General features: G+C 46.9%; 1 protein-coding gene across 1 annotated transcript in view; it reads left to right on the forward strand.

The window, feature by feature from the left end:
* The window catches only part of uroc1 (urocanate hydratase 1), an 89,138-nt gene that overhangs the window by 54,546 nt on the left and 21,692 nt on the right, over positions 1-12,900 (forward strand). Inside the window, exons 14-16 of the mRNA XM_078210021.1 lie at positions 2,966-3,087; positions 9,768-9,841; positions 12,232-12,330. Coding sequence (XP_078066147.1) covers positions 2,966-3,087; positions 9,768-9,841; positions 12,232-12,330 — 295 coding nt within the window. The remainder of the gene's footprint in view (positions 1-2,965; positions 3,088-9,767; positions 9,842-12,231; positions 12,331-12,900) is intronic.

The raw sequence follows: 12,900 nt of genomic DNA on the forward strand, positions 1-12,900 counted from the left end.
GTCTGGGGTCCTGGGTTCGAATCCCGCCACGGCAGATGGTGGAATTTGAATTCAGTTAAAAACAAATCCTGAATTGAGAATCTACTGATGACCATGAAACCGTTGTCAATTGTTGGAAAAACCCATCTGGTTCACTACTGCCCTTTAGGGAAGGAAATCAGCTGTCCTTACCTGGTCTGGCCTACATGTGACTCCAGAGCCACAGTAATGTGGTTGATTCTTAACTGCCCTACAAGGGCAACGAGGGATGGGCAATAAATGCTGGCCAGCCAGCAATGCCCATGTCCCACGAATGAATAAAAAACTAAATTGCAATGAAGTTACTGTGAAATTCCCCTAGTCGCTCGCCACACTCCAGCGCCTGTTCGGGTAACACTAAGGGAGAATTTAGCATGGCCAATCCGCCTAACCTGCACGTCTTTCAGACTGTGGGAGGAAACCGGAGCACCCGGAGGAAACCCACACAGACACGGGGAGAATGTGCAAACTCCACACAGACAGTGACCCAAGCCGGGAATCGAACCCGGGTCCCTGGTGCTGTGCAGCAACAGTGCGAACCACTGTGCCGCCGTGCCCCTCTCTAGTACACATATCTCTGGGCTGATCCCACAACCCTCTCACCGAGACACTCGTGCACTACATACGGAGTCAGGATAAAATTACTAATGATTTAAGGTCGGGTTTATGTTGGTGCCCTGCCAGTCCAACTGAAAGATTTTGCTTTCTTGATTTTTGAATGGATCATTCTCGAGGTGTGGGCGTTGCGAGCAGGGTGCAATTTACTGTGTCTTCCCCACTGCCCAGAGAAGCTTTTGGTGAACCTGTTTTCTCAAACCACTGGTCGTGATTCCAATACAAACTGAGTGGTTTTGTGACATCACCTCAGGGGTGGAATTTGATGAGGTCTCATTAGTGGCAGCCCAGAATATTCCCCTGGTGGCCTTCCGAACGCCTTCCCGCCTGACCCCCTCACTCTGCCATTTTACGTGGGGTGTCGAAGGCCTGGACAGCTTGTCTGCCCTGTCTCAGCCCAACTTCAAAGTTGTGGCCAGTGAGTGGTCTCTCTCCCCAATCCTCCCATTGCGCCCCCCCCCCCCACGCTCCCCCCTCCCCCCCCCCCCCCCCCCCGCCCCCACCACCACCACGCCTCCCCTCCTGTTCCCGGTGGAAACCTGCTTGGTTCTGGGGCTGTAGTTCCAGTTAGTGACCATTGCTCCCCAAAGATATTCACAATGTTACTGGGCACGAGGAGGGAAGATTTCATTGGAGATAGTTGAACTTTAATGGGCCAAATCGTTTTGTCTCATTCTTAAATTTCCCAAGTTCCATTCAGATGATTTTGGATGCTATTAATAGGCATGTGAACATCAGCATGTAATCAGCATCAGAGTGTGATAGCTTGTTCTGATCCTCAGTCAGATGGCTTCAGCCCAAGACAAGCATTGTTTCACAATGTCAAAACATACAGACACTCTTGGAACAGCGCACAATTTTTCACAGCTTGTCTGAGAATCCATCTGTTATTCTTTAATTTTGTTTTTAAAAAAAAGCTGTTTCCAATGGCAGGAGGCTTAGTAACCAAAGGACACAGATTTCAGGCGATTGCGAACATGAGGAATTTAGTTGTTGTGATCTGGAAAACATTGTCTGAAAGGCTGGTGGAGGCAGATTCAACAGGAACTTTCAAAAGGAAATTGGAGAAAGGAAAAGAATTACGCAGCTAAGGGGAAGAGCAAGCTCTGAAACATTGGATAGTTCTTTCAAAGGGCAGGCACACTGGAGAGGGGCCAAACGGCCTTTTATATGCTGTAGAATTCTCGGAGTCTATGAAAGCCTGTGACATGTTGTTGTTCTTTTCCGATGTTTGTTTTCTGCTCTTGGAGAATAGTTTGAAGTGACAGGCGGACACGTTATTAACGGTCTAGCGGGATGGAGTTATTCTTGTTTTGGAATCTTCACACGCTTCCTGCAGAGTGTAGAGTAGCGGAAGGATTCCCGGGCTGACTTGGGGGGGGCTGAATGTGCATCCAGATAGTCCTCATCACTCCCAGTCTGACAGGCTGCCGTGTGAACTCTGCTCCCATGGCTGTGACCATCTGTAGCGCTGTACGAAGGGAGGGCTTTTGTAGACCCCCCCAAACCCCCAAGATTATGGGTGAGGTCACCCACACCCATTGGACACAATTATCCCAAAGTTCCAAGGCAGACTTCCAGTTACCACTCACCAGGACTTTCTGGAATGGGATCCGACCGACTCCAGAGGTGGAGATCCCACCAATCAGTCTTTGCCTTTAGTGACCTTTTGTTTGACCTCTTATTTCTGGCTTTCTGTATTGATATGACTACAAGGCAAACTGGTTTTCCGCTGTGCCATACAGCAGAGATGGTGCCACAGCAAACAGATGTTAGATAAGCCAGAGGTGAGCAGTGGAATGAGGGCCGTGGTGCTGCTCCAGTTTGACATTCCCATTTTACACCCCAACTGCCTCAGAACAAAAACCTTGCTGCACAGATGTTACCAGAATACATCAGACTGTATCAAAATGATACCAGGGATCAAAGGGCAGCTTGAAAAGAATAATGGGTAATGGGGAGGTGGGAGAAACCATTCCCTCTGGTGGGAAAGTCCAGACAAAGGAGGAAAAAGACTAAAACTAGAACCAGGTCATTCAAGGAAGGACATGGAGGAATGGAAATTTACCGGAAGCACTGGACATGGTGGTAAATGCAGATATCGGGATCAAGATAGACAGATTTTTCATTGGGTAAGTGGTGAATAAATGGAATTGAGTTACAGATCAGCCATTGGTTGGATTGAATGGAAGCTCAATGGACTGAATGGCCTCTTCCAGTTCCAGTGTTCCCCTGGCATCTCGCACATCCTTCAATTGACACCCGCTTGAGAACCTCCCCGTGTCCTGACCGAGGCTGCTGCTGGAACCAATCTTCTCTTTCTTCTCCACAGTGACATTTTCTCTCTGGGGTTTGGGCCATTTCGTTGGGTTTGCACCTCAACTGACCCTGCTGACCTGGCCATGACAGATACTATTGCTACCTCGGTGCTGGAGGACATTATAAATGAAGAAGGTAAAGGAAAACTGACTTGTTTTCAATTTGTTGTTTTCATGTTTTTTGTCTTCTTTTGGCTCCTCCCTCTTTCCGTTTCGCTTGACTCTCGGTTCAACTCTGGGGTCTCCATCGCCCCAGGATTTTCCTGCAGCTTAATTAATTTCAGCAAAAAACATAGTTAGCCTTGGCATTGCCTCTGGTTTTGACTGCACCAACCCTCCTTGACTGTTGCCTGAAGGGAGCCCTAATCCGTGGTTTCCATTCCCTGGTTTCTGGAACTTTCTGTTCTCTAGCTTCTAGGATTGCTTTCTGCCACTCTGCCCTATCCTGCCGGTACTGGCAGTTTCTGTGGAAAGCTTCTTGCTTCTCAGTTACCTGGTTCAAACTGAACTCAAATGTTTCTGCTTTTTAGTGTGAGCCCCTGGTTGCTAAGCAACAATCTAGTCTTTTTTTAAACTTGTAATTGTCTTTGCATCATAGACCATGCAATTATAATGCAGGCAAAGTTTAAAGTGAAACTAAAAGTCATAGCCTTGCAGACATCGGTGTTTAGCACGGAGCTAAACTAAAGTTTTAGCCCTTTCCATAGCGCACAAATACAATCACAAGAGTTCAGCTTCTTCACTCCAAGCATTTCCCTCCATCCACTGCTATAGACCTGTATCCCTTCACATGCCAAGGCCAATGATAAGGATGCCTGGCATATGTGTGAGGTGAGCAGAGGCATGGATGGAGTGAGGATGTCAGCCGAATGGAGAGGTGAAGGTGAGTGAGACCGTGAGTGGTGGCGTCCATTGAGCTGACAGCGAGTGAGTGAGATCAATGCAAAGGTGCAATGAGTTGATGAATTTGTGAGATGAGAAGAGTAAGATGATGGATGTACCCTGGTGCAATCGATGAGATCATTCATCCTCTTTCTGCACTGGGTGGCAGACCTCTTGTGTGGCCAGTTGGCACTCACTGCCGTTACCAGCCTTTCCCAAGCTGGAGTGGTGAGGTTGGTGGACCTGCAGCCAGAACGGGGAGGAGGACATCACAGCGAACCTCAAACAGCAGCCAGCAGTCAGTCCAGGGAGGTGTCACTGAACTTTGAAGCAGCTATCTCCTTTGGTTTGGTAAAGGGTTCCTTGCCGGGTGCGAGATTACACTTTAACCACGGCACCTGGGGCAGCGGTGAGGTCATGGGTGAGCAAACCGGAGGTAGCCTATCAGCATCCAGTGTGTTTCCCTTGGATGGATATTTACTAAGCTCTGCAGTGGATGGGATAACGCGGGAAAACCCATTATTGCAGCCGACAGACATCACAGCATTTCCCACACCTTCCTTTGTGCGCCATTTGGAAATTTCCACCAAGGGCACTGAAACCAGTCTGACAGAGTCACTGACAGGTTCACAATGCTGAATGATGGCATCTAATTCCATCCTATTCCAAGTAGAGTGACGTTTTTGGGGATTTAGGGATGCTGTTGTAGATCTGATCAGAGAAGAGAAAAGAACAATGACCCTTTGATGGGAAAAATGTGTCAAAAGTATTGGATAGCACATTTCACAGAGACACTGGGCTGAATGGCCTCCTTCTCTGCTGTTTGATTCCTCAATTCTACACAAAACTCAGCCCCATTCCTGAGACAAGTTTGATGAAGAGTGTTTTTCAGAATGGAGATCTATAGCGAGTGATATTCCGCAGAGATCAGCGCTGGGATCTCTGTTGTTTGCAGTATATATAAATGATCTGGAGGAAAATGTGGGTGGTCTGATTAGTAAGTTTGTGGATGACACGAAGATTGGTGGAGTTGCTGATAGTGCCGGGGATTGTCAGAGGATACAACAGGATATCGACAGATTGGAGACTTGGGCACAGAAATGGCAGATGGAGTTTAATCCGGACAAATGCGAGGTGATGCATTTTGGAGAATCAAATTTAGGTGTGAATTATACTGTAAATGGCAGAACCCTGAGGAACATTAACATACAGAGGGATCTGGGCGTGCAGGTCCACAGTTCCCTAAAAGTGGCAACACAGATGGCCAAGATGATTAAGAAGACATATGGCATGCTTGCCGGGGCATTGAGTACAAGAGTTGGGAAATCATGTTGCAGCTATATAAAACCTTGGTTAGGCAGCATTTGAAGTATTACGTGCAGTTCTGGTCACCACACTATCAGAAGTATGTGGAAGCTTTGGAGAGAGTGCAAAGGAGGTTCACCAGGATGTTGCCGGGTCTCGAGGGTGTTGGCTATGAGGAGAGGTTGAATAAACTAGGATTGTTTTCACCGGAAAGACAGAGGCTGAGGGGAGACCTGATAGAGAGCTACAAAATGATGAGAGGCTTAGACAGGGTGGATAGTCAGAGGCTTTTTCCCTTGGGTGGAAGTGTCAATTACAAGGGGGCACAGGTTCAAGGTGAGAGGGGAAAGTTTAAGGGAGATGTGCGGGGGAGGTTTTTCACGCAGAGGGTGGTGGGTGCCTGGAACGCGCTGCCAGAGGAGGTGGTGGAAGCAGGCACATTAGCAACATTTAAGAGGCATCTGGATGGGTGCATGAATAGGGAGGAGATAGAGGGACACGGACCGAGTAAGGGCAGAAGGTTTTTTTTAGTTAGGGCATCATGATCGGCGTGGGCTTGGAGGCCGAAGGGCCGGTTCCTGTGCTGGACTGTTCTTTATTCTTTGCTCTTTGTTCTTTGTACGCCGTGGACTTTTTTGCAAGATGGTCAAGGTCAGAGGGGCTGATTGGCCTCCCTGATCAGTGTTGCTGTCCGCCAAGCTGGGGTTTGTGCCAGCAGTGTGTGGGCAGTGGGATTGGGGGATGTAGGGGGAGAGGGGTGGGGCCAAGGGGATGGCGGCAGTGGGACATTTTCCAAGGCCCAAAAACTTCAGTTACAGTAGAACAGAGAAACACAGGAACGAATAAAGAAATGGGGCTTCGATTCGGTTCAAACCTCCTTGCAAGATTTATGGCAGTCTTTGTAATTTTAAGAAAATGTTGGTCTCTTTTACTGGCAGAGTTAATACATCCCACATCCCTCACGCTTGTAAACTCATTCAAATGTCAAAGAGGTTGGATTTAAAAGTTGAAAGGTTACATTTGAACACCAATTGCTTCGAATCACCTTCAGGATTTGCTCTCGACTCACATTCCTCTCCCTCATTTCCTGTCGAGTAAAATTGAAAAGTTAAATTTCAGACAGACTCGTTAATCCACTCTGGCCCCTGATTGCATGCTCACAACGAGACACAATTTGTCACCACGCGATGAAGCCGCATTTAATCCTCGGACAGAAGGGAATCAGCAATATCTTTGGCTCGAGTCAGTTGAAATCCCAGCTCCAGATGTTAACATCAATGAAGTGACAAAGCTGATATGTTTTACCCGCAGCTGAAAACAACTTAACCCCAATCAGCAGCACAGACACACTGAGGCGATTTCCCTTTCCAATTCCCAAAGAACCAAGTAGAAGGGTCCAGACAATTCAGATCAATCAGGGAAAAGAGAATCTGTGAACCAATCCTGCCTTTTGACGTTTTTAATTCGTCCTCAGGTTAACAGCCAACACTTATTGTTCAAAAACCTGCCGAATACTCCCAGGTACAGCACAGGGTTAGATACAGAGTAAAGCCCCCTCTAAACTGTCCCCATCAAACACTCCCAGGACAGGTACAGCACGGGGTTAGATACAGAGTAAAGCTCCCTCTACACTGTCCCCATCAAACACTCCCAGGACAGGTACAGCACGGGGTTAGATACAGAGTAAAGCTCCCTCTACACTGTCCCCATCAAACACTCCCAGGACAGGTACAGCACGGGGTTAGATACAGAGTAAAGCTCCCTCTGCACTGTCCCCATCAAACACTCCCAGGACAGGTACAGCACGGGGTTAGATACAGAGTAAAGCCCCCTCTACACTGTCCCCATCAAACACTCCCAGGACAGGTACAGAATGGGGTTAGATACAGAGTAAAGCACCCTCTACACTGTCCCCATCAAACACTCCCAGGACAGGTACAGCACGGGATAGATATCGAGTAAAGCTCCCTCTACACTGTCCCTCATCAAAAACCCCCTGGACACGTACAGCACGGGGTTAGATACAGAGTAAAGCTCCCTCTACCCTGTCCCCATCAAACACTCCCAGGACAGGTACAGCACAGGGTTAGATACAGAGTAAAGCTCCCTCTGCACTGTCCCCATCAAACACTCCCAGGACAGGTACAGCACGGGGTTAGATACAGAGTAAAGCTCCCTCTACACTGTCCCCCATCAAACACTCCCAGGACAGGTACAGCACGGGGTTAGATACAGAGTAAAACTCCCTCTACACTGTCCCCATCAAACACTCCCAGGACAGGTACAGCACGGGGTTAGATACAGAGTAAAGCTCCCTCTACACTGTCCCCATCAAACACTCCCAGGACAGGATTAATATGGAACAGTGACGCTCTCTTGATTGCTGTGCTGTCGACACTACTATTAATTTCCTTCTGAATTGTGAGGTATAGCTTGGGAATGAGGAATTCTGGATTGGGTCTGTCGAATGTTGGTGTTTAACTTAAATAAAGGGAGTGACAATGAAATGCGGATGGAGTTAGCTGAAGGGGACCGGGCGGAGAGATTAGCCAGAAAAACAGTCAGCAAACAGTGGCAGACATTTCAGGAGGTAATTCATGACTCAACAAAAAGAGAGCAAGGAGCAAAGGTTCTCAGAGAGGGATAAACCAACAATGGCTAACCCAGGAAGTTAAGGAGAGTATTAAATTGGAAGAAAAACATAGAAGGAGGCAAAAGTCAGTGAAAGCTGTAAAGACTGAGATAAATTTAGAATCCAGCAAAGGAGGACTAAAAAGATAATAAAGAGAGAGAGAAAATAAACTATAGAGAACAAACTAGCGAGTGTTACCAGTCAGGTTGGATATTTCAAGGTGTCCTGTGAAGCTCGCCTGACCTGTGACGGTTTACATTGAATTTGGCTAGGATGAGAATGAGAAGTTTCACTCCAGGTGTGATTCAACTGACCCATGAGGAGCTTTTATCAAACACAAAGTTTAATTAAGAATATTGTTGACATGTATAGTAAGATGATTAGCAAGAACTTTTGACAATTACAAACAAGAAATACAATAACCACGATAATGTTTAACTCTTGAGGAAATATCTCTCATGTGTTCCAACCAAAGCTAACATCCAATACACAAACCCCTCCAAATAAACACAATACAGCATAGGTTAATGCCCACTCGTTACAGGAATCTCGCCTCCTGGGTTGAATGCTGAGAATCCCTTTGAAGAAACTCAGAAGATGTTGTAATCAAATCTGTTTCCCAAAACACGGCTTCTTTAAGGCAGAACCAAACAAGGAGAAGAATACAGGGAGAGAGAGAGACTGCTTCTGAGCTTGCTGCTAAACTGCTTCCAAACACTCCTCAAAATGAAACTGAAAGCCCAAAGGAAAAATCCTGATCACTGTACTGTCACAGCTCCGGACAAATGTGAGGTCATGCATTTTGGAAGGTCTAATACAGATAGGAAATATACAGTAAATGGCAGAACCCTTAAGAGTATTGATAGGCAAAGAGATCTGGGTGTACAGGTACACAGTTCACTGAAAGTGGCAATGCAGGTGGAGAAGGTAGTCAAGAAGGCATACGGCATGCTTGCCTTCATCGGCTGGGGCATTGAGTTTAAATATTGGCAAGTCATGTTGCAGCTTTATAGAACCTCAGTTCGGCCACACTTGGAATATAGTGTTCAATTCTGGTCGCCACACTACCAGAAGGATGTGGAGGCTTTGGAGAGGGTACAGAAAAGATTTACCAGGATGTTGCCTGGTATGGAGGGCATTAGCTACGAGGAGAGATTGGAGAAACTTGTTCTCACTGGAGCGACAGAGGTTGAGGGGCGACCTGATAGAAGTCTACAAGATTATGAGGGGCATGGACAGAGTGGAGAGTCAGAAGCTTTTTCCCAGGGTGGAAGAGTCAATTACTAGGGGGCACAGGTCTAAGGTGCGAGGGGCAAGGTTTAAAGGAGATGTACGAGGCATATGTTTTACACAGAGAGTAGTGGGTGCCTGGAACTCGTTGCCGGGGGTACACTCACATGACACGAGGATTATAAAAACTGACAATAAGAACTTCTTTAAATATATAAAAAGGAAGAGAGAGGTTAAAGTGAACATAAGCCCCTTAGAAAATGAATCTGGGGAGATAGTTATGGGAATTTAGAGAATGAGTGGTGATCTCATTGAAACATAGAGAATTCTTAAGGGGCTTGACAGGGTAAATGCTGAGAGGATGTTTCCCCTCACGGGGGAGTCTAGGGCCAGAGGGCAGAGATTCAGAATAAAGGGATGTCAATTTAAGACTGAGATGAGGAATTTCTTCTCTCAGAGGGTTGAGAGTCTTTGTAGCTCCTTTCCACAGAGAGCTGTGGGGCAGAGTCCTTGTGTATATTTAAGGCTGAGATGGATAGATATTTGATCAGTACGAGAATCCAGGGTTACGGAGAAAGGGAGGAAAGTGGACATGAGGAATGTCGAATCAGACATGATTCCATTGAATGGCGGAGCAGGCTTGAGGGGCCGAACGGCCGAATCCTGTTCCTATTTCTTATGGCCCGTTGTCCCATCGCCCAGGAGAATCCTTGTCCAGTTTGTGTAGATCTGACTGTAACATTGATGTTCCTGTGATCTATTTCCAGAGACCAGTGGCTTTGTGAAGCAACAATATTTGGACAACATCCATTGGATCAGACAGGCCGCAAAGCACAACATGGTTTGTATTATCTGAAATAAACCTTCTCCTCTCCTCCCCAGCAGATTTCAACTGTGACTGGAGTTCACCACCATGGGAACTAGTCATGCTTCCCCATCTCCCTCCCTTTCTGCACCCCCCACCCCCCGCAACATCATGCCCCACACCACCTCTGATATGTCACCAAAGTGGTCGTTGTCCACGTGTCACCCCAGGGGTTATGTATCAGTTGGCTGTTAAACCCTGGTGGACACGCGTGTGCAGCCCAGGACACATGTGCTGATCAAGAGAAGGGGACCTTTGCTGATAGTTTTCTTTCAGTAAGAGTCAAGCTGAGTGTCCAGAACATGGTTGAGGTGAACTAACAGAGCACATAACCGGCATCTACTGTCGCTGCTGCACTGGGTGGTGCTTAGTGGGTGTGATGATACTGTGCTATTTTGATATATTTTGTGTGTAAGGTAGGATTGCTTTAAGAGGCAGTGTGTTGTTACAGGAGTCAATTTGTAAACATGCAGCTCAAGTGCAGAATAATATTGCTTTGAGCGCGGAGTGTGTTACTTTGAAGAGTTAATGGACCTTTTGTTTATTTAGATTCTCCTGGGATTTTAGACTACAGTGGTTGTAGAGGGTTGTTTTTCAATCTGGAGGCCTGTGACCAGCGATGTGCCTCAGGGATCGGTGCTGGGTCCACTGTTATTTGTCATTTATATTAGTGATTTGGATGAGAATTTAGGAGGCATGGTTAGTACATTTGCAGATGAAACCAAGATTGGCATAGTGGACAGTGAAGAAGGTTATCTCATAAGAACATAACAACATAAGAAATAGGAGCAGGAGTAGGCCATCTAGCCCCTCGAGCCTGCCCCGCCATTCAATAAGATCATGGCTGATCTGAAGTGGATCAGTTCCACTTACCCGCCTGATCCCTATAACCCCTAATTCCCTTACCGATCAGGAATCCATCTATCCATGATTTAAACATATTCAACGAGGTAGCCTCCACCACTTCAGTGGGCAGAGAATTCCAGAGATTCACCACCCTCTGGGAGAAGAAGTTCCTCCTCAACTCTGTCCTAAACTGACCCCCCTTTATTTTGAGGCTGTGCCCTCTAGTTCTAGTTTCCTTTCTAAGTGGAAAGAATCTCTCCATCTCTACCCTATCCAGCCCCTTCATTATCTTATAGGTCTCTATAAGATCCCCCCTCAGCCTTCTAAATTCCAACGAATACAAACCCAATCTGCTCAGTCTCTCCTCATAATCAACACCCCTCATCTCTGGTGTCAACCTGGTGAACCTTCTCTGCACTCCCTCCAAGGCCAATATATCCTTCTGCAAATAAGGGGACCAATACTGCACACAGTATTCCAGCTGCGGCCTCACCAATGCCCTGTACAGATGCAGCAAGACATCTCTGCTTTTATATTCTATCCCCCTTGCGATATATCTCGGATTGCAACGGGATCTTGATCAATTGGGCCAGTGGGCTGACGAATGGCAGATTGAGTTTAATTTAGATAAATGCGAGGTGATGCATTTTGGTAGATCAAACCAGGGCAGGACTTACTTATTTAATGGTAGGGTGTTGGGGAGAGTTACAGAACAAAGAGGTCTAGGGGTACATGTTCATAGCTCCTTGAAAGTGGAGTCACAGGTGGACAGAGTGGTGAAGAAGGCATTCAGCATGCTTGGTTTCATTGGTCAGAACATTGAATACAGGAGTTGGGACGTCTTGTTGAAGTTGTACAAGACATTGGTAAGGCCACACTTGGAATACTGTGTACAGTTCTGGTCACCCTATTATAGAAAGGATATTATTAAACTAGAAAGAGTGCAGAAAGGATTTACTAGGATGCTACCAGGACTTGATGGTTTGAGTTATAAGGAGAGGCTGGATAGAGTGGGACTTTTTTCTCTGGAGCGTAGGAGGCTTAGGGGTGATCTTATGGAGGTCTATAAAATAATGAGGAGCGTAGATCAGCTAGATAGTCAATACCTTTTCCCAAAGGTAGGGGAGTCTAAAACTAGAGGGCATAGGTTTAAGGTGAGAGGGGAGAGATACAAAAGTGTCCCGAGGGGCAATTTTTTCACACAGAGGGTGGTGAGTGTCTGGAACAAGCTGCCAGAGGTAGTAGTAGAGGCGGGTACAATTTTGTCTTTTAAAAAGCATTTAGACAGTTACATGGGTAAGATGCGTATGGAGGGATATGGGCCAAACGTGGACAATTGGGATTAGCTTAGTGGTAAAAACTGGGCGGCATGGATAAGTTGGGCCAAAGGGCCTGTTTCCATGCTGTAAACCTCTATGACTCCATAACTAATGGATGCAAAAATGAGGAAATTCAGTCACATGGAGGGTCAGAATTATTTCTCTTTGACCCAGTTGAAATTTCCTGACTTGGATTTTCAGGTTGTTGGATCTCAAGCTCGAATTCTGTACTCAGACCAGAAAGGACGAGTGAAGATAGCTGTCGCGATAAACCGAGCTGTTGCTGCAGGCAAGATCAAGGTAACAACAACTTGCATTCATGTAGCACCTTTAATGGATTAAACATCCCCCAGGGACATTGGAAAGCAGAGTTACACATCAGCCACAGAGAGGGACCTTAGGGCAGAACCTTGGTCAAACAGGTTTTCAGGGGTGTCTTGAAAGAGGAAAGTGGGGGAAAGAGGACAGGAGGTTGTAGGGAGGGAATTCCAGAGCTTAGGATCCAGGCAGCTGAAGGCACGGCCGTCAATGGTGGAGTGATTAAAATCAGGAATGCTAAAGAGGCAGAATTAGAGGAGCGTAGAGATCTTGGAGGGTTGCGGGGCTGGCGGAGATTACAGAGATAGGGAGGGACAAGGTCATGGAGAGATGGGGTGGTGGGGGCAGACCATGCAAAGGTCCGCGACCTTGGGCGGGATTCTCCGATTTGGGGGTGAGTGCGGCCGGAAAATCCCACCCGAAGAGTTTGAGTGGAGACTGAAGACAATGGCTTTGATTTTCCCAAAATTGAATTGGATGAAATTTGAGCCCCTCCAGTACTGGATGCTGGATTAGCAGAGGTCTGGGGAGGGGTGGGGGGGGGGGAGGAGG

This window comes from Mustelus asterias, chromosome 3 (assembly GCF_964213995.1).
Source record: "Mustelus asterias chromosome 3, sMusAst1.hap1.1, whole genome shotgun sequence".
Taxonomy (NCBI): Eukaryota; Metazoa; Chordata; class Chondrichthyes; order Carcharhiniformes; family Triakidae; genus Mustelus; species Mustelus asterias.